This window comes from Copadichromis virginalis, linkage group LG8 (genome assembly GCF_057382275.1).
Source record: "Copadichromis virginalis isolate Kocher_CV1m ecotype Utaka linkage group LG8, C_Virginalis_male_GT1.1, whole genome shotgun sequence".
NCBI classification, from domain to species: Eukaryota; Metazoa; Chordata; class Actinopteri; order Cichliformes; family Cichlidae; genus Copadichromis; species Copadichromis virginalis.
Window position 1 is genome coordinate 21,417,656 of NC_140625.1, and position 17,482 is coordinate 21,435,137.

Sequence of the window (17,482 nt, forward strand, 5' to 3'; positions counted from 1 at the left end):
ATATTTTCCCTTTGATATAAGTAATGTCTGGAATCCAGGATAGTTTGTGATGTATTATCACACCAAGGAATTTTATTTCAGGTACTGTTATTTATTGTCAGTTTACTATTAGTAGAATATGTGCATTTCCCAAATATTATGAATTTTGCTTTACTCAGGTTCAATGTTAATTTATTATGGTCAAACCAGGTCTTCAGATTATTTAATTCATATTCTAGTTCATTCAGAAGTTGTTCCAAGTTACTTCCACAGCACAGTAAGTTTGTATTATATTATATAATATTATTTTCAAAGATGTTGAAATTGCACATATCTCATTAATGTACAATATGAAAAGCAGCAGCCCCACAACGGATTTCAATTCTGACTTTATGGCATTTATTTGGGTAAATTGTTTACGGTTTTTAAGGTAACTGTTAGCCCATGATAATGCCACCCCTCTGACCCCATATGTAGTTTGTTATGTAAAAGGTTGCGATGAACTGTATCAAATGCTTTCTTTAAATCTAAAAAAAACTCAGACAGCATATTCTTTGTTTTCAATAGCAGTTGTTACTGTATCTATAAACTCCATTAAGGCATGCATTGTGGTCATTTTAGGTCTAAATCCATACTTGCTTTATATATAGTACATTGTTTTTTTGTGATAAAGTCATATAATCTATTGTAAAATATTTTTTCAGTATCTTAGAGAACTGCAGTTGTAGAGAGATGGGCCGATAGTTTGCTATCTCCAGCTTTATACATTGGATCTAACTTTGCGATTTTCATCTTATCTGAAAATAATCCACTTTGTAATGACAGATTACAAATGTAGGTAAATGGTTTCACAATACATCCAATAATATCTTTAATTAAGTCCATATCAATGCCATCACAGTCATTTGGTTTCTTGGAGTTAAAGGATGTAACTACATCTATAATTTCCTCTTCATCTACTCCCCTCATAAACATTGAGTTTGCTACATTGATAGTTTTAGGAGGGTGCCCAGATTTTACAATTTCTTTAGCCAAGCTAGGACCAACATCAAGAAAAAAGTCATTAAAACAATTTGCGATTCGTTTTATGTCACTAGTCGTTGTATTTTGTATTTGAAAGTTATTTGGATATTCCAATCCTTTAGATCCTTTATTTACAATATTATTTAGTACTGTACAACACAAGGTTGGTCAAGACGTCGTTTACAATATTATGTGCTTTTATTTTGAAGGACGTCGGTAGGAAATGGCACGCGGAAGAATATGAGGAAGTTAATATCCAACATGGCTGCAAACAGAGTACAATTGTACGTAGTAGAGGCTAGGTTGTGAAGCTGCTCTTTCGTAGCCCATGGCAACTGAGGAGGCCGTGAGTGTCAGCAGGGCTTCGGCCTGTCTGTGTGTCCTCTGCGGGCTACCCGCTGCTGGGAAGTCCACCCTGGCCCGCCGGATTCTCAGTACCGCCGCACAGCATGGATGGAGAGCCACTGTGGTGCCATACGATGACCTGATCCCAGAGCAAGCTTTTCGAACCAAAGTGGTCGAGGATGGTGTTAACCTGCAAGAAATGGTAAGGACATGATTCAAATGTAATGTGAACCAACCATCCTGCGTAATATTATCTATAGTAGGGCATTATGACTATTAGAGAACGCAATCAAAATAGTACAGCTTTACATTAAATAACATAGTTTGGTGCTAATTAACAGAAAAGGTAAAAAAATAAATAAAAAATTTAGCTCTTTGACAGCACTAAGTTAGGTCAATGTACCCATCCATGTAAGTAAATTGCATGTGTTCAGTGCTTGAAGATTAGAGGTTAGATTTGTTTTGGGGTCTTTTGGCTAATTCAGGTAACTCTCACTACACTTTTCCATCAAATGTTTTACCCTTTCCCAGTTTAGGAAAGGGTAAAACATTGACATAGATAAAACATCAGATAGTTTAGGCCATGGTAAATTTTAGCACTTGCATCATAGGATATTTGAGGATAAGTATTTTGTCCAAGGACACTTCATCATATACAGTCCAGGAGCTGGGGATTGACCCAACATTAGTAAACAACCTGCTGTAAGTCTTGAGCCAACATAAACAACAAGCTTCTTAATTTCCCTGTAATGTTACCTTCTGCTACACGATATGTGACTGTATTAATTATTCAAAGTACTTTTATTCTGCAGCAGATTGTTTTTAAAATCCATATTGTCTCCATACATCATAAGTAGCTTGAGTATGTCCTAGTAATTTTAGAACTGATTCTCCTCTCTAGCACACTGAATGGAAGTCACACAGACAAGCTGTGTTGTACTGTATTGAGCAGTTCTTGCAGAAGTCAGAAATACTGCCAGAGGCACCAAGCAGCTCTGGGATCAGTGTTGCTGCCTGGGAACAGTGCACTCAAGGTCTGATGGGGCCTAAAGGTCTGAAGCCACCTCTCGTCTTCCTACTGGACGACAACTTCTACTATCCAAGTATGAGATATGAAGTTTGTCAGCTTGCAAGGAAGTGTAAGACCCCTCTTATCAACTGAATATGCCACTTAACGTATGCGGCTCTTCAAATATTAGGTTAACGTCTTCTGATGTTGCAGATTCGCTGGGTTTCTGCCAGGTCTACCTACAGTGTGATTTAGAATCATGCATCAGCAGAAACCAGAGCAGGTCTCAGCCCGTTCCCACTGAGGTGATACTGGAGATGGTGAAGCGGTTGGAGTCTCCGAATCCTCAGAAGAACTCATGGGAGATTAACAGCATTACACTTAACAGCACAGGAACTGTGTCCAAATCTGACATGTAAGGCAGCAGAAAGAGCAGCCATAAAGATTAATTACCAAAGTCAATTCATAAGTCAGGCTTTAATTTGTTGCCTCTGTGTTCTCCTATGTGGCTTATCCTCAGCCAGAGGGTGATGGAGTTGATCTCCTCTGCACTAAATAACCCACTAAGCCTGGGAGAAGACAACAAAGAACAAAAGGTGCGTCACTGTAGAGTAAACTTGAGACACATGCTAGTGATGTAGCTACAGAAGCAGATCATTTCTATCATTTCTAAAGGTTTAACGTATGAAATAACGCATCGTCAAGAGTCCTCAAATCAACAGTACCTAATCAGAGGGGGCCAACCTCAAGCATGACCCCCCTTTAAAACAGCCCACAGACCCTAAGGAGTGAGACTGTTTATAAGTGGGTTGTCAGTTGAGTAAAATAGATTTTTGTCTATCTCAGTGGTAAAGAAAGTGACCCAGAGCCTCTTCCATGTAACTCTGAAAGTTTTAACCGTCAGCTATATTGGAACATCATTACACCAAGCTACCGTTAAGGGGATGGATGAGGGATGGGAAAGGAGACAGAGAAGGAAAAAAATGAAGGGGAGGGGTTAAGATATAACAATTATTACCATCATCATCAACATGCAATAATAATAACAATGACTCATTATTAACACATACTGTTTAAAAAAAAAAAACTCACTCATGATCATAAACAACAGTACTAGCAGGTAGTCTTGTCTTGATATTACATAGTAATAACAGGTCCCTTAATACTACATATTATAAGTGGAAAATTAGAAATATATTAAAAGGACGGTTTTGCACTGAGATAAGAATGCATCATTAGTAGTGGAAATACAAGAAGCCAGAGAAATACCATCATGCATAACTGATTTTTTTTTTAATCTATGTTGCTGTTTTCATATATACATTGGTATTGGCTTAAGACATGCACCTGCACATATATCATCATCTATTTTGCAGGATGCTGATCGTCTGAAATGTGCCAATAGTGTTGTCCACCAGGCTGACCAGGCCTGTCGACGCCTCATCTCTGAAGCCATGAAGACTGCCAGAGGTCAGCTTTGGATAATATTTATTATTTCAAGTTTACCAGAGCATGCTGCCACTTGAAGCCTAGCTAAATGATCAACTCGTCTTTCCCTAATTTTAGAGAATAAAGTACCTCCTGAACGCATGAGGTCTTTGGCTGCTCAGCTGAGTGAATCCAAAGCAACGTTTCTTCATAACCTGGGGAAACATTTCCTCCATGAAGTGCCATTTATCCAAGGAGAAGAAATCAACGTAGAGCATGCAGCGAAGAGAGCAGCTGAAATTTTTAATGATGACTTGAAAGAAATCTTGTCTAGAATCATGAATGACAAATAAGCTTGACTGAATAGCCAATGTACTGTATTTTATTAAATGTAAGAATTTAAAAATGCTTTTTTAAAATTATTTTTCTGCTACTAAGTGAAACACTCGTAAATGGTTGTTATGTAATAACTTGGTTATTACAACTGTGAATGAAATGTTTATTTTTTAAAATAAATTCTCCTCAACTGATTTCAGATGTCTACGTGACTTCTCTCCTGATATGGTACAGTGGTGTAATTAAGAGTATCATTATTACATTTTCTGCCCATACTAACATTATCATGTACAAACAAGTTAATGTGTCCAAGATTTGCACAAACGAAAAGCCACTAACATTAGTTCACATTACATGTAACATAATGAGGGTTATATGGGATCTATAGAGCTTAGAAAGAAAAGCGTCTGGACTTCTTTAAGTTTCTTGAAGATGTTTCACCTCTCATCCAAGAAGCTTCTTCAGTTCTAGGGTCAAATGGTGGAGAGTCCCAGATTTTAAGCCCTGTGGGAGTGTCCCTCCAAGAGGGACAATGGACCCCCTTTTGATCCTCTACCTAATCATACGAGCCAAGGTGTGAAAACGGGTGTAGGTCACAATCAGCCATGGTTTCATGTAAGCTCATTGTGAAACCCTATCATGTGATTTCCTGAGGTCAGATGGCCCAGAATGTGAATGGGCGTTGCGGCGTCTGGGAAGGGAACTCAAACTGGATTATAGATGGCAGACAGCTGGCATCATAAACCACCCCAGGTTATATGGGATCTTTAATATGGCTCAGCATTGGCTAATATACAGACAGTAAGTGGCTACAATTAATTTTAAAGTTGTATGTACACAAAGTTACTTGAGACAGTATATAAATATTTTTTAAAAAGGGATATAATACAACTGTAAAAAAAAAAAAAAAAAACCTACTAATTGTAGTCTCTGAGGTTACATATAAATAAATATTAGAACTACAACTCCCACTGAGGAATGTGTCTGGCTAATTTAACCATGATTGAGACTTTGGTGTATAATTATTAGGCATACAAGCAATTTACAAATGGTGGTGAGAATGGCACCTCGACGGCTCCACTGTGAATACAAAGCTGGTTGAGCTTGAAATGTTTGGTGCTTAATACTGCTTTGGTGTTGTATTTTTTTTTTAAAAGCCCCACACCCAACAGCCACAACATTAAAACCACCCTCATAATATTGAATTGGGCCCCACCTTCCTGCTGGAAAACAGAGATCTAAGCATTCACAGTGTGGACACAGCACCTTTGGGATGTTGGAAGCAGGGTGATTCACTGTGGGGCTTGTTATGGGTGTGCTAATATGTGCCACGTGAGTGCTACACATTGTGCCACATGCAAAATCTTCCCATCTGAACACTGGCAAATGAACTGGTACTTGTATAGCTGCAAGACTTCATTCACCCAATCACACCACACATTCACACAGCACTTTGTAACATTCTCACGTACACTCCAACTGATACTTTGGGGGCAGTTTGAGGGTTCAGTAGCTTACCCAAGGATACTTTGAGGATCAACCAACCAACCTTCCAGTTAGTAGACAGGCCACAGAAGCCCATTTCATTGCACTGTAACTAGATAATCACTGTTATTCATTTTGCCTGTCAGTGGTTTCAATGTTCTGGCTGATCAGTGTATATAGCTGCCTTTATAAATGTGATTACTCAACAGGCTGAATGAAATCCTAATGACTCACTCCAAAGTGATGAAACACTGCAAATCCCATCCCAGTCTAATGCCAAACCCAATAAGTTGCATGAGCAAAGGAGTACAGATATCACAAGGCATTAACTAACTCTCACAACAAACTATGATGTGTTGTAAAGTGTCATTTGTGGTTTTGTACGTTCACAACTAATACGACAAGCCCAAAGTAGGGATCAAGGTAGAAAAGCAGTAAGGCAACAGTATAGTGCAGATGTAGAAGTGTAAAATGAAAAAACAACTTAAAACATGAAATGTTAAACAGTCTCACTATGTTTAGTTGCTAAATATAACCAATATAATAAAAACAAGGGCTCCATATAAGTCTGTGCTGTCAGGAATCACTTTTTATGTTGGCCACGGGCAAAATGGCAGGCAAAATCGTATTTGTCTGCGCATTTATGCCCACAGCTGTTGCACTGGAATGGATGTTCATAGCCGTGGCAGCCCATGTGAATAGTGTAGAGGATATTGTCAGAAAAGTGAATATCACAATGTTGGCAATTATACACGACCTGCTGGTCCGGTATAGTCAGGGCAGGGGCGGGTGTGCCCGACTGGCTGTTGCTAACACACGCAGTCAGAGCGTTCATGTTGTTCTCAAAGCCAAGGCTCAGAGCAGGACTACAGTTCTCGTGGCGTGAGGTGGGAGATTCTTTTTTAAGTGATGATATCTGCACTCCATTTGAGCACATTGCAACCTGTTCACTGGAGACATTATGTATTAGGATGGGCTTCTCATCTTTTATTGACTCCCTGTCTGGGGACACGGGAGTCTGAGACTCAGGGTGGAGCTCAGCCAACTGACCGGCTAGTGTAGACACCTGGTCGAGTGGGTTTTTAAAAGTCAAACCATTAGCACTCCTGTTGCGACTTTCCTTCTCATCTACCCTGGCAGCGTTCTTATACTCGCTGCTGTTTAAATGGTGGATTTTGTGAGACAAGTCAGTCAGAAAATCCGATTTTGGCATCATCACAGAGGCCGGGTTGAGATTGATCAGGAGGCGCCGCCCGAACCCCAGCGAAGCTGTCCTCTTCTGCAAAGCGCTCAGCATTCTCTTGTTGGAGAAAGGAGAGCGTGCCACACTGGTGGGGAAAAGCTTGTGGCGGCGTCGCCGATGGTGTGACAGGTTGCTGCGGTCACTGCATCGGAAGGCGCAGAGGTCACACTTGTAGGGCTTCTCTCCTGTGTGTGAGCGCATGTGGGCTTCCAAGTGACGCTCATACGCAGATGCAAATGGGCACAGCTGACAGCGGTGAGGCTTTTCTCCTGGGCAAGGAAATAATTGCAGTTATAACTCTGATATTAACCAGCATATTTTACTGTGATGGTTTGCACAGAGGTAGGGAAGTGTCTATTAGACAAGGTTTAGACAAGGTGAAGCTTTTCAGTATTTCACTTTATCAGCTGTATATTGGGAATATTTACATGGTGGGAACGCTGACCTGTGTGGATGCGGATATGCTCTATTAAGCGAGCCATGCCCTTGTTTGCATAGCTGCAGTAGCTGCATTTATACTTTCCATCGCAGGTCCTCTCCGGGCCATCCATCTGCACATCTGACCCATCCTCCACAGACAGTCTCACCTCCACAGACGGGGGGTCCAGACCATTTTGCTCGCACCTTGGGGCAACTACAAACAAACACAGCATGACTTCAACATATGATTTTTCTTAGAAAACACGTAAATCAGTTGTTTGTATATTAGTGTGCTTCCTTCTCACCGGCTTGAAACGACTCCGCTGTCTCTTTTTCACCACACACGGAGCCTGAAATCATGTTGACATGCTGGGTTTGCTGGGTCAGGTATTCTTGAAATTCCTTTACAAAATCCACGGGCTCGGTCTTTATCGCCTCCATGTTCCTTCTCGTGTGCTGAGCCTGAAGAAAAAGATTCAAATGTGATGGCGATGTACTACAAGTCTGCTTTGGTATTCTGACAGCAGCTAACCTACTGCTGCTAGCGTTCTTAATGACTAGCCTACTGCTTTTAGCAGCAGCGCTAACATTACCTAGATTTAAGCTCTTGTATTTTAAATTTTAACACCCAAATTAAGCACAATCGTTACTGTGGTCCATATTTTGCCGTAACAACTCTAACAAACGCTTTTTCTTCGAGCTAACAGCAGAGTTGGGACAGTTTATCATCTCATGCTGTTACCTGGCGAACATGCGATCGCTTCCGTTTTTTCTGATATGTTAGCGGCCACCCAAACGCAACTGTTGCCTTCTCTATTATCGGAAAAACATAGCCTATGTTTATTTTCGTATGGGGCTGTCGTTCTCTTTCTCCCTCTCACTCTATCTATAATATATAACTGGTTGTCATTAATATATATTTATATATATATATTTATTATATTTTTTAATATGTATAAATCTGACTGCGTGAACCACACGGATCACACACAGAGATCTGAATACGCGCACATGGGTTTCAGTACGCACAAACAGATGGAAACACACGCACATTCTCACAAGTCTTCAACAATGGCCCTATATTTTTGCACAGGACACATATATGACACTGACATAAGTTTGTATATTTCGTTTGATTTCTTAATTTAATAAGTACATACAAAAAGTTAAAAATTCACAACATTAACAGGACAGACAGTGAAGCACTTGCCATTTATGTTTTTTTTCTCCACTCCTGCTCATAACGATAATCCCACAAGGACATGTTAATGATTAATGTATTGCCATTAAAGTCTCCTACATAGTGTAACTTCTCGTGTCTGACTCTTACAGGAGGTCACTGAAGGCAGAAATAGAAATGAGCCCTCTGGTGGACGTACGCTGCTGAACGTTTCATAACAAACATCATGGCTATCCCGTTGGTCAGGATTTTCTCAAAGGTTATACAGAATATTTAGGTCATTATTATTTGCATTTGAAGAGTTTCTGCGCTCATTTGAATATCTTTTCTACGGTATAACCCTTTTTTTATCATTGAATTTTGTAACCTCTCTGGCTCTTGCCTACGTGACGTTTTTAGCTAACTGATGCTAATATTTGCTGAAGCTCAAACCTAAGTAGTTTCATCCCAAAATAGTTTCAACACTCAATCCTCAAACAGTGGTCAACCGTGCCCGAGATTACTGCGTAATGCTCAGTCACACTGTGTGTTCATTACTAATTATTTTCTAAGCGATGTTACATATTTCTACTGCTGTTTGTTTTTCAGTCTTTCAAACAACTCTCTCGTCCATGGGGGGCATGCCAGGCAGGATGGAGGAGCACTTCCTCCAGATCTGTCCCAGATGTGGCTTCACACCATCCCGCCGAGGTGGTCTCCTCTTTCCCTCCACTTCAGACATACACAGAGGAGGAAGGCATGATGAGGGAAGCAGGTAAGCAGGACCTCTTGTTTCATGTTGTAGTGCACAGCTGGAGACAGGGTTTCTTAAAACGCTAAATATCTGCATTGCTGCTTGACAGTGAAAAAATATGCACAGGAGCGCATCTTCCCACTTGTGTCACAAATGGATGAGAATTCGCAGATGGATAAGGAAGTGATCAAATCCCTCTTTGAACAAGGTGTACGTAACTAATTTAATCGTGAATTAACGTATATGTCATTAAAAGTACGCCAGTGTGTCATTTTTTCCCCTTCTAGTGACTCATTTGATTTTTGCAGCTCATGGGCATTGAGATCGACCCCGAATATGGCGGGACTGGCTCCTCGTTTTTCTCCTCTATTCTGGTCATCGAGGAGCTGGCGAAGGTGGATCCCTCTGTGGCTGTACTATGTGACATCCAGAACACTCTGATCAACACGCTGTTTGTCAAACTCGGTACCCCAGCTCAGAAAGAGAAGTACCTCAATCGACTGTCAACAGACATGGTAAGCAGCTTGATAATCTGGAAGAAATAAAAACAGTGTACATCAATTCAATGTTAATGTTGTCAAGTGCAACTGATTAATGTTTTCTGATCATGCTTTCAATTCTGTTTAGTTTTATTTATTTATTTATTTATTTAGTGCTCACAGCAGCAGTTGAGTAAAGGAGTGGACATGGTCAGCAACAAGACTATTTAATTGAAGTGTTTAAATGATGCTTAATTGCTACTAAGGGGCCTAAAGGGTAATATGAAAATATCTCAGACAGTGATTTTACATTTTAATATTGCCAAGTTTATGTGAGCCCTTATAAATTGTGGTCTCAGTTTTCTGTTCTTAGTTTATACAAGAGAAACCTGGTGTGGTCTTCTGCTGCTCCAGCTCATCTGCTTCAAGAGCACTGAAAGATGCTCTTCTCCAGGACTTGGCCATAACCAATAGTGATTAATTGCCTTTTATCATGAAATAAGCATGGCCTTCCACTGAATAAGACACCTTCGATATGCATTTATGTGTCCCTTTACTGTCACGAATTCTGGCTTTTGAGCTTGTACACTGTTGGTCTTTCTCCTCATTAGTCCAAAGATTTGCTATTTGATTCCAAAAATCATCAAAAAAAAGGAAACATTCTTTGTTTTATCATTCATCATGTGATTTGTGTTCTTTGTACTGGTTTAATCTGCTGTTAAGTCAAAGAGCTTTATTTATATATATACATATATATATGCCGTTCTTTTTTGGAAACCGTATGTGTAATTTCTCTATATTTGTTCCTTGTTTATTTGTATTTTATATTAGTATTTTTGTATTATTTATACCAGATTGGAAGCTTCTGTCTCTCTGAAGCAGAGTCGGGAAGCGATGCTTTTGCTCTGAAGACGCGTGCTGAAAAGCACAAGGACTATTATGTAATCAATGGATCCAAGATGTGGATCAGTAATGCAGAGCATGCTGGTGTTTTCCTGGTAATGGCCAATGTGGATCTCTCTGCTGTGAGTAACTGCTGATGTTTCTATTCTCAGAGTGTGCAGTATTTCTTTTTGAGCCTAGATTTTTAAGGCCCCTCTCAACAGTCGCTTCTGAGCTTATAAGCTAATAACAATATATTGATTGCGTTTTTTTCTTTATCTTGGAAATTACCAAGACATGCTGGATTTTTTTTTATCAAATTCATTTAACAAAAACATCAAGTGAAACTATACTTTATAATACCCACCCTCTATAGGTTCTATTGATGCTTTGTGGTGATTAAATGCGTTCCCCTGTGACAGAAAGGTAAATATAAAGTCATCTTTGTTTGGCAGGGATACAGAGGCATCACCTGCTTCATCGTGGACCGGGACACCGAGGGGCTAGAAATTGGCAAGAAGGAGAACAAGCTTGGACTGCGGGCCTCCTCCACCTGCCCGCTCAACTTTGACAATGTCAAGGTGCGACCATACATCATGTACGTTACCAGAGAAATGCCTGGCAAGTGCGTTAGATAGATTTTTTTTAAACTCTGCTCTCTGTTCTAGGTGCCAGAGAAGAACATTTTAGGAGAGATCGGTCATGGCTATAAGTATGCCATCGGGATGTTGAATGAGGGTAGGATTGGAATAGCAGCACAGGTAAATTAAAACACAAAATCTGCTCTGTTAAAATGTCAAATTCAGCAGGGCGGTGTTCTAACTCTGTGTGTGTTTCAGATGCTTGGATTGGCACAGGGTTGCTTTGATCACACTGTTCCTTACACCAGACAGAGGGTGCAGTTTGGAAAACGTATCTTTGACTTCCAGGTCACGATCCATATTTGGACTTTGGATTTTTTACAACACCTTGTGGTGATAAGGCTTGGTTCAATAAATTCTGATGCTGCTTTTGGTGCTCCTTATATTCCAGGGGATGCAGCACCAAATTGCCCATGTAGCAACACAGATTGAAGCCGCTCGGCTGTTGACGTACAACGCTGCTCGTCTGAAAGAAGCCGGAAGAACTTTCATTAAAGAGGCCTGCATGGCTAAATACTTCAGCGCAGAGGTGAGCTTACTGTTTTTGTGGTAGTACACTGTAGGACAGAATAAGGATATTTTTGGACCTGTTTAGGTATGTTGCCATAACGTTATTTGTGTCATGATTTCATACAACCAATGGTAGAAGAAGTAAAAGTTGTTGCTGAGACTCTCCTGAAGCCATGGCAGTTTTTAGGTTCTGTTACATCCTATCATTTCTGTGATATCTCTGCTGCTGTCTCAGCTAGTAATTATTTTTACAAGTTCAACTCAAAAAGTCTTTTTATTTTCTCTGTATCTTTTTATAATTTACTTTCTTCAGGTTGCCACCCTTACCACATCAAAGTGCATCGAGTGGATGGGAGGAGTAGGCTTCACTAAAGACTACCCTATTGAAAAATACTACAGAGACTGTAAAATTGGTGAGCCTAACTCGACAAACGTGCTTGGACTCTGGATCACTCTGCAAATATTGGCTTGTGTTTGTATGCTGTTAGTGAGATTGCTGCTTAAATAAGGTGTACTTAGTGTAACTGTGGCTGGAGTCCTACTGTGAAAAGAACGAAACTTGTGAGTGCTACAGGAGGGTCAGGTGTAGATGTTCGTGATTGGAGCAGAGTGGGGCGGAGAGAGAAGGCCCGATAGCAGTGGCTGTAATCGGACTCTGCTGGAATTCTCCAGTCTGACCCCTCAGAGTGCCATTATACCAGCACACAGCCAAGGAAGCTGCCATTTCAAAATGTTACTTTTCCTTTCATCACTGCCACTTTGGCTCCCGAGCTCTCTGGCTGGAGCACCGGCAGACCTAGCTGCACGCTAAGCCTCCTTGTCTCCTGCTAGTGAAAGCGGCGGATGCATGTAGTGTGCAGAGGAGTTTGACAAAATGGACTTTGTTGTGTATGGCAGGAATCTGTGCTAATGCTTTGTTTTCTCTCTTTGTGCAGGTACCATTTATGAGGGCACGACGAATATCCAGCTGTCCACTATGGCCAAGTTCATTGATAAGGAGTACAATGTTTGAAACTCTATGAGCAAAGCCTAAACGATTGTACTCTGCGATGTTACACTCCGCATTTTTCCCCCCAGTGATTATAATGGGATTGATCCAGACCATACTACTATAGATTAGTTCTCGTGCAGCAGCTCATAGTTACTGGTGTTTTGGTTACGTTTCTTCAGGTTTAGAGATAAAGCTGCTCTGGTTTAATGATGTTTATTTTGCTTTTTGTATTCAGTGAGCTTTCCATCGATTCAAATACAATGAGTAACAAACTGTATATCATTTTAAGACCTTTACAACCTTCACCCCACATTTGTTCTAGGATTATTATTAATGTAACAGTAACATAAATGATCCATACATTTGCAATGTGGGAGTTAGTTGTTGAAAGCTGATGATTAGGATTATGTTTTGGTGCCTTCGTAAGATTTGCGATTACTGAGATCAGTGATGTAAAGGTGTGTGTTCTCTCTGTATGATTCTACATCCTTTTAGGAAGTCATCTGTAAAGAATGATCTGTCAGTACTATTAAATGTGAAGTATGCTGTAGTGCAGTGTATGGTTGTTTGTATTTGCTGAGGAGTCCAGGTTAATACCAAGTTCTCTCACTAGATGGCAGCATTTTCCCGAGTGACAGCCGCTCACAGAAGCGGCAGTCAATTATCATGTCTTTTAACAGCTTGTCACCTCTAATGATATTTTATATCAATTTAATTATGCCGGTGCTTCAGATGAAAAGAGCTCGCCTTGCATAATTGACTCATTGATAATTTTGTGGGTGTGACTGATTAAATTTGCACAGGCTACATGTGCTGTGCAAAATAAGGTCTATTGTTTGAACAGCTTTTAAACTTTTAGCCAAGACTTCTTACAAATAATTATGTGGTGATATTTTTTATTACTTTTAAATAATGGAGAGGGAAAAATTAAAACAGACACGGATACTATTTGATGATTTTCATTAGTCACACCGTTTCCTAATACAGAAACTTAATGTTTTTGTAGCAGATAATTTTATATTAAAATTTGCTTTTGCTTCTTATTTCATGTATTTGTATAATACATTTGAAGAGTGAAAGGGACTGAAATGTATTTGCCCTCATAAAAAATTTAGGATTATGTGTGTGTTTCTAAACGATCAGTATAATTCTTGACACCACCACTGTATCTGTAACAAAAGCTTTGAATTTAAATATGAATTGAGTGTTATTTACTGCTGGGACTTTGCTGATAGAAGTTAGAATCAAACGTGCTAGGCTGCAGTGTAATTGCATACAAACACCTGTTCTTTAAACCTAAATTTCTGTCTTTTTTTAATCACATAAAGATAGAACAGAAAATCAAGCCTGCATTTACATCACTGATTGAGTGTACTTTGTTTGCCCCTCTGATCCACTCTGACTCGTGGACCCTCCCCCCCTCTCTTTAATGAACATAATCTGATGAAAACACAGCTATTTGCTTTTCACTTTGCATCGGCAAAATGCTGCTCAGCTAGCCTCTTTCTCCGCCCCCATCTTTAACACAGCTATGAGACCTCTAATTATGCAAGGATTCAAGTAGCTTTTCACAAAACACAGTGTTGTCCTCTAGAGCTGGAGAGCGCTCCACGAGCTAAAAGGACAGGCTGCATATTTGCAGGTTGAGCAAATTCAATTTGTTTGATTAGTTCTCTGCATTTGCTTCAACTTTGGTTTAAATGGTGCATCTTAAATGTTTTTAGTGTCTCTTTTTTTCTTTGCGTATGCCTATACCAAATAGACACGCAAAATGTTGATATCTCTTCCGTTTTTGGAGATATATGCTCTTAGTCTAAATAGAGATCAGAAAAGCAGTGTACTTATAAATTCATTTTCTTTCCTGGTCTTTCTTTCGTTCATCATACGCACAAATAAAATGTGACCAAACAGCTCTTATACATGTCTCTTCAGGTACACAATTGAAATTTGCTTAATTCAAGTACTAGCACTGTTGTATGTGTGACAGAAACAGGCCTATTGTCATCCTCGCGCATTAGATCACCTGCTGCCCCTGTGGGTTTGTCTGCTTTGGTACTAAGCTGATGTGAAAAGACTTTATCACGATGGTTAAACATTCAATTTGATGTCTGCCTGTAGCGCTTCCTGGCTAATAAAATTACACCGAAGTCAATGCGCTCCGGTGCAGGTGAAACGAACAGCTTTCCTGCCGAACACACGCGCGTCAGGACGCAACAGAATAGTGGCACGCCGAAATCGTGCGTCATAGTGTTCAGCGTCCGCGTTTAATGACAAAAATCATTAAATGACTAAATATTTAACAATTTTCTGAATCTTTTTGTGCGTTAAGAATAATACTTCGCCATTTTGTTATTGTATATCGTAGCTTACATTCGTGCGTAAACCCTATGCGTAATTTGTTTAATAAGGCTAAGTTGCTTGATTTCGCTGGACCATTTAATCAATGGACCATTTATTCAATTTACTGACAGGTAATTGTGGCTCGCGCACACCCCTCATAACCCTGATACATTTTCCTCTTTTATCTAATTGGTTGACAAGTGGGTGCGTACTGCTGAGCCCGAAGCCAAAACTCTCGCGCGGCCTTTTTCTTTGGAGTCCATTCTTGTCAGACCCCCACGCGGTTTCATCTCAAATCCCATTTGCTATTGTACCTGTCCAATAGCAGCGACCGAGCACGCTTTAACTCGGATGGCATTTTTATTTCATCACTACGGTCGGGAGCAAGTCTGACTCAGTGATCTCTGCGCTCTCACGCTGATCATTCTCGTGGGGGGGAAGCTGGGCACAGCTTTACGCGACTTTCTGAGTTTTCCCTCCATCTTATGCGAACTATTTTAGCTCGGACTTTAACGCCAGAGAATCCTTTAGATCTGTTTAATATCTTTTTTCAGCTTTTGATGGTGATCCCTGTCGGACAGTAAACGGTGATGGCAGACTCTGATACTCAAGAGGCTCGCCAACCTGCAAAAGACTCGCCGTTCTCCATAAAGAACCTGCTGAATATTGAAGACAAACCCACGAAGCCAAAAAGCATCCTCAGCTCGCACAAGGGGGTTTTGGAAGGCAGTTTCTTTTCTCGGCTCGGTGATTTGTCTGTTCCTCGATTTGAGCTGCCAGCACAGAGAATTGGACTATCCGCGCAATATCTGGAAAGAGCATCTACCTGGTGGTACCCCTACACGCTTGGAGCACATTTTAGGACTGGAGGTAAATTATTGTTTTGCTTTAGACGAGGGACGTATAGTGTTTTAATATTAATTCACGTTCTTCTATCGGGAAAAGCTGTGGTGTATTCAACATCGTGAATGGATACGTAAATCTTAATAAAAACGTTTTAAATACTTTAAACTCTAAATTAAACTTAATGTATCCCAACAATAAACCAATTACATAAAGGGGAAAATAGAATAGAGGTAGGATAGCTTTCACTGCAGAATTGTTTGTCGTTGAAGAATAGGTTTTAACAAAATAAAATGTTTTTCTCCAGGGTCTGAGAAGGTCAGCTTAAGAGAAGCATCACAGGCACCGGACAGGCGCTCTCCGGATCTCCAGAAAAGTGATCAAGATGCCAAAGATGAAAGCGCCGACGATGACATCGCCCTGGATGAAAGTGACTCGGAGGAGCCAAAGAAAGAAACAGACCAGGAGGACGACTGGAGGAGAAAAAACGACGAGCTGGACTCCGAGAAGAAGCCCTGTCGGAAGAAGAAGACGCGCACCGTGTTTTCCAGAAGTCAGGTCTTTCAGCTGGAGTCCACTTTCGACATTAAGCGCTACCTGAGCAGCTCAGAGAGGGCAGGCCTAGCCGCGTCTCTGCACTTAACCGAGACACAGGTGAAAATCTGGTTCCAGAACCGGAGGAATAAGTGGAAAAGGCAGTTGGCCGCCGAGCTGGAGGCGGCCAACCTGAGCCATGCGGCGGCACAGAGGATTGTGCGGGTTCCCATACTCTACCACGAGAATGGAGCCCCAGAAACGAGCGGGGGCCCTGCTACAAACTCACCGGGCGGCCAGGCACTCCTGGCTTTCCCCCACCACATGTACTATTCTCACCCAGTCCCACTGCTGAGACCCGTTTAACATTTGTGTCATAAAGCATTGTACATTTGTTTTTAAATGAGAGTGATTAACTGAAAAAAAATTGTTTTGTATATTTTGTAGATTGAACGGACACAGTTATTATTATTATTATTATTATTATTATTATTATTATTATTATTTGTAATCATGCTTTCTTCTACTAAAGTGTCCTTGAGCAAGACAGGGTCCCTTTTACAGCTCCCACGCGTGTGGGGAACAAAAGTAATGGATTTTCTGGTTATTTTCTTTTTTCTTTTTAATTATTATGATCCATTTTGGGTGCATATATTTGAACGTATTAAGTTGAACAGGGTTGGCTGTCTATATGTAATTTACAGAGATTTGTGTCAGTGTTTGAATGTGGAATTAAATATTTTAATATTTTTCAATATTGTGCAATACTGTTGGCTTTAAATTAGGCTGCCAGCCTTTGTCTCCCATAGGCCTATAGCTCACTTGGTAATAGTCAGGACAATCATGTCATTCTTAAAAGACCCCCCCCCCCCCCCACCACCAAAAAAACAACTGCAGATGATACAGGCATTTGTCTTTTTGACGCAGTGGTTGGCGTAATTTTAAAGCCATGAAAAAGCCAAAAAAGCCTCTGTTTTTTGTGTATGGTTTTCTTCTGATGTTGTTATTGAAATTCTGTATATTATATGGTCTCGCACTCAGTAAAAATTAATTCAAGCAAGAAATGTTTCCTTTTATATAG

At 40.3% G+C, this 17,482-nt stretch overlaps 4 protein-coding genes across 6 annotated transcripts; 3 read left to right on the forward strand and 1 right to left on the reverse strand.

Annotated features, from left to right (window-relative positions):
- The first annotated feature begins 1,215 nt into the window (after positions 1 to 1,215).
- On the forward strand, positions 1,216 to 4,314 carry pstk (phosphoseryl-tRNA kinase). Its single transcript, XM_085466507.1, has 6 exons — positions 1,216 to 1,549; positions 2,249 to 2,486; positions 2,570 to 2,771; positions 2,877 to 2,952; positions 3,733 to 3,826; positions 3,923 to 4,314. The coding sequence occupies exons 1-6, from the start codon at positions 1,331 to 1,333 to the stop codon at positions 4,135 to 4,137; spliced, it is 1,044 nt and encodes a 347-aa protein (XP_085322633.1). The 5' UTR covers positions 1,216 to 1,330; the 3' UTR covers positions 4,138 to 4,314.
- A 543-nt stretch (positions 4,315 to 4,857) lies between these two features.
- On the reverse strand, positions 4,858 to 8,064 carry LOC146703328 (zinc finger protein Pegasus-like). Of its 2 annotated transcripts, none has more exons than XM_085466505.1 (4): positions 8,011 to 8,064; positions 7,574 to 7,730; positions 7,294 to 7,482; positions 4,858 to 7,117 (listed from the first exon to the last, which is right to left on the reverse strand). In XM_085466505.1, the coding sequence occupies exons 2-4, from the start codon at positions 7,707 to 7,709 to the stop codon at positions 6,189 to 6,191; spliced, it is 1,254 nt and encodes a 417-aa protein (XP_085322631.1). In that variant the 5' UTR covers positions 7,710 to 7,730; positions 8,011 to 8,064; the 3' UTR covers positions 4,858 to 6,188. The 2 variants fall into 2 exon arrangements, with proteins under 2 accessions (XP_085322631.1, XP_085322632.1); XM_085466506.1 differs by having other exon boundaries at positions 7,862 to 8,044.
- A 536-nt stretch (positions 8,065 to 8,600) lies between these two features.
- Positions 8,601 to 13,234, forward strand: acadsb (acyl-CoA dehydrogenase short/branched chain). 2 transcript variants are annotated; one of them, XM_085466503.1, is made up of 11 exons: positions 8,601 to 8,707; positions 9,037 to 9,202; positions 9,291 to 9,391; positions 9,490 to 9,696; positions 10,515 to 10,685; positions 10,998 to 11,123; positions 11,211 to 11,303; positions 11,382 to 11,471; positions 11,575 to 11,712; positions 12,007 to 12,106; positions 12,629 to 13,234. In XM_085466503.1, the coding sequence occupies exons 1-11, from the start codon at positions 8,675 to 8,677 to the stop codon at positions 12,703 to 12,705; spliced, it is 1,302 nt and encodes a 433-aa protein (XP_085322629.1). In that variant the 5' UTR covers positions 8,601 to 8,674; the 3' UTR covers positions 12,706 to 13,234. The 2 variants fall into 2 exon arrangements, with proteins under 2 accessions (XP_085322629.1, XP_085322630.1); XM_085466504.1 differs by lacking the exon at positions 8,601 to 8,707 and adding an exon at positions 8,730 to 8,781.
- A 2,177-nt stretch (positions 13,235 to 15,411) lies between these two features.
- hmx3b (H6 family homeobox 3b) lies at positions 15,412 to 17,454 on the forward strand. The gene is made up of 2 exons (XM_085466509.1): positions 15,412 to 15,894; positions 16,175 to 17,454. Exons 1-2 carry the CDS (start codon positions 15,615 to 15,617, stop codon positions 16,765 to 16,767), a joined length of 873 nt encoding a protein of 290 aa, XP_085322635.1. The 5' UTR covers positions 15,412 to 15,614; the 3' UTR covers positions 16,768 to 17,454.
- Positions 17,455 to 17,482: the final 28 nt, after the last annotated feature.

What these genes read in the sequence shown, in the direction of transcription:
- pstk (XM_085466507.1), top strand. Translation starts at nt 1,331, where the DNA reads ATGGCAACTGAGGAGGCCGTGAGTGTCAGCAGGGCTTCGGCCTGTCTG. An exon ending in GTGTTAACCTGCAAGAAATG is followed by an intron (nt 1,550 to 2,248) that starts GTAAGGACATGA and finishes TCTCCTCTCTAG; the next exon opens with CACACTGAATGGAAGTCACA. An exon ending in TTGTCAGCTTGCAAGGAAGT is followed by an intron (nt 2,487 to 2,569) that starts GTAAGACCCCTC and finishes CTGATGTTGCAG; the next exon opens with ATTCGCTGGGTTTCTGCCAG.
- LOC146703328 (XM_085466505.1), bottom strand. Translation starts at nt 7,709, where the DNA reads ATGGAGGCGATAAAGACCGAGCCCGTGGATTTTGTAAAGGAATTTCAA. An exon ending in AGCGGAGTCGTTTCAAGCCG is followed by an intron (nt 7,483 to 7,573) that starts GTGAGAAGGAAG and finishes GTTTGTTTGTAG; the next exon opens with TTGCCCCAAGGTGCGAGCAA. An exon ending in GCATATCCGCATCCACACAG is followed by an intron (nt 7,118 to 7,293) that starts GTCAGCGTTCCC and finishes TTCCTTGCCCAG; the next exon opens with GAGAAAAGCCTCACCGCTGT.
- acadsb (XM_085466503.1), top strand. Translation starts at nt 8,675, where the DNA reads ATGGCTATCCCGTTGGTCAGGATTTTCTCAAAG. An exon ending in AGGCATGATGAGGGAAGCAG is followed by an intron (nt 9,203 to 9,290) that starts GTAAGCAGGACC and finishes GCTGCTTGACAG; the next exon opens with TGAAAAAATATGCACAGGAG. An exon ending in ATCGACTGTCAACAGACATG is followed by an intron (nt 9,697 to 10,514) that starts GTAAGCAGCTTG and finishes TATTTATACCAG; the next exon opens with ATTGGAAGCTTCTGTCTCTC.
- hmx3b (XM_085466509.1), top strand. Translation starts at nt 15,615, where the DNA reads ATGGCAGACTCTGATACTCAAGAGGCTCGCCAACCTGCAAAAGACTCG. An exon ending in AGCACATTTTAGGACTGGAG is followed by an intron (nt 15,895 to 16,174) that starts GTAAATTATTGT and finishes GTTTTTCTCCAG; the next exon opens with GGTCTGAGAAGGTCAGCTTA.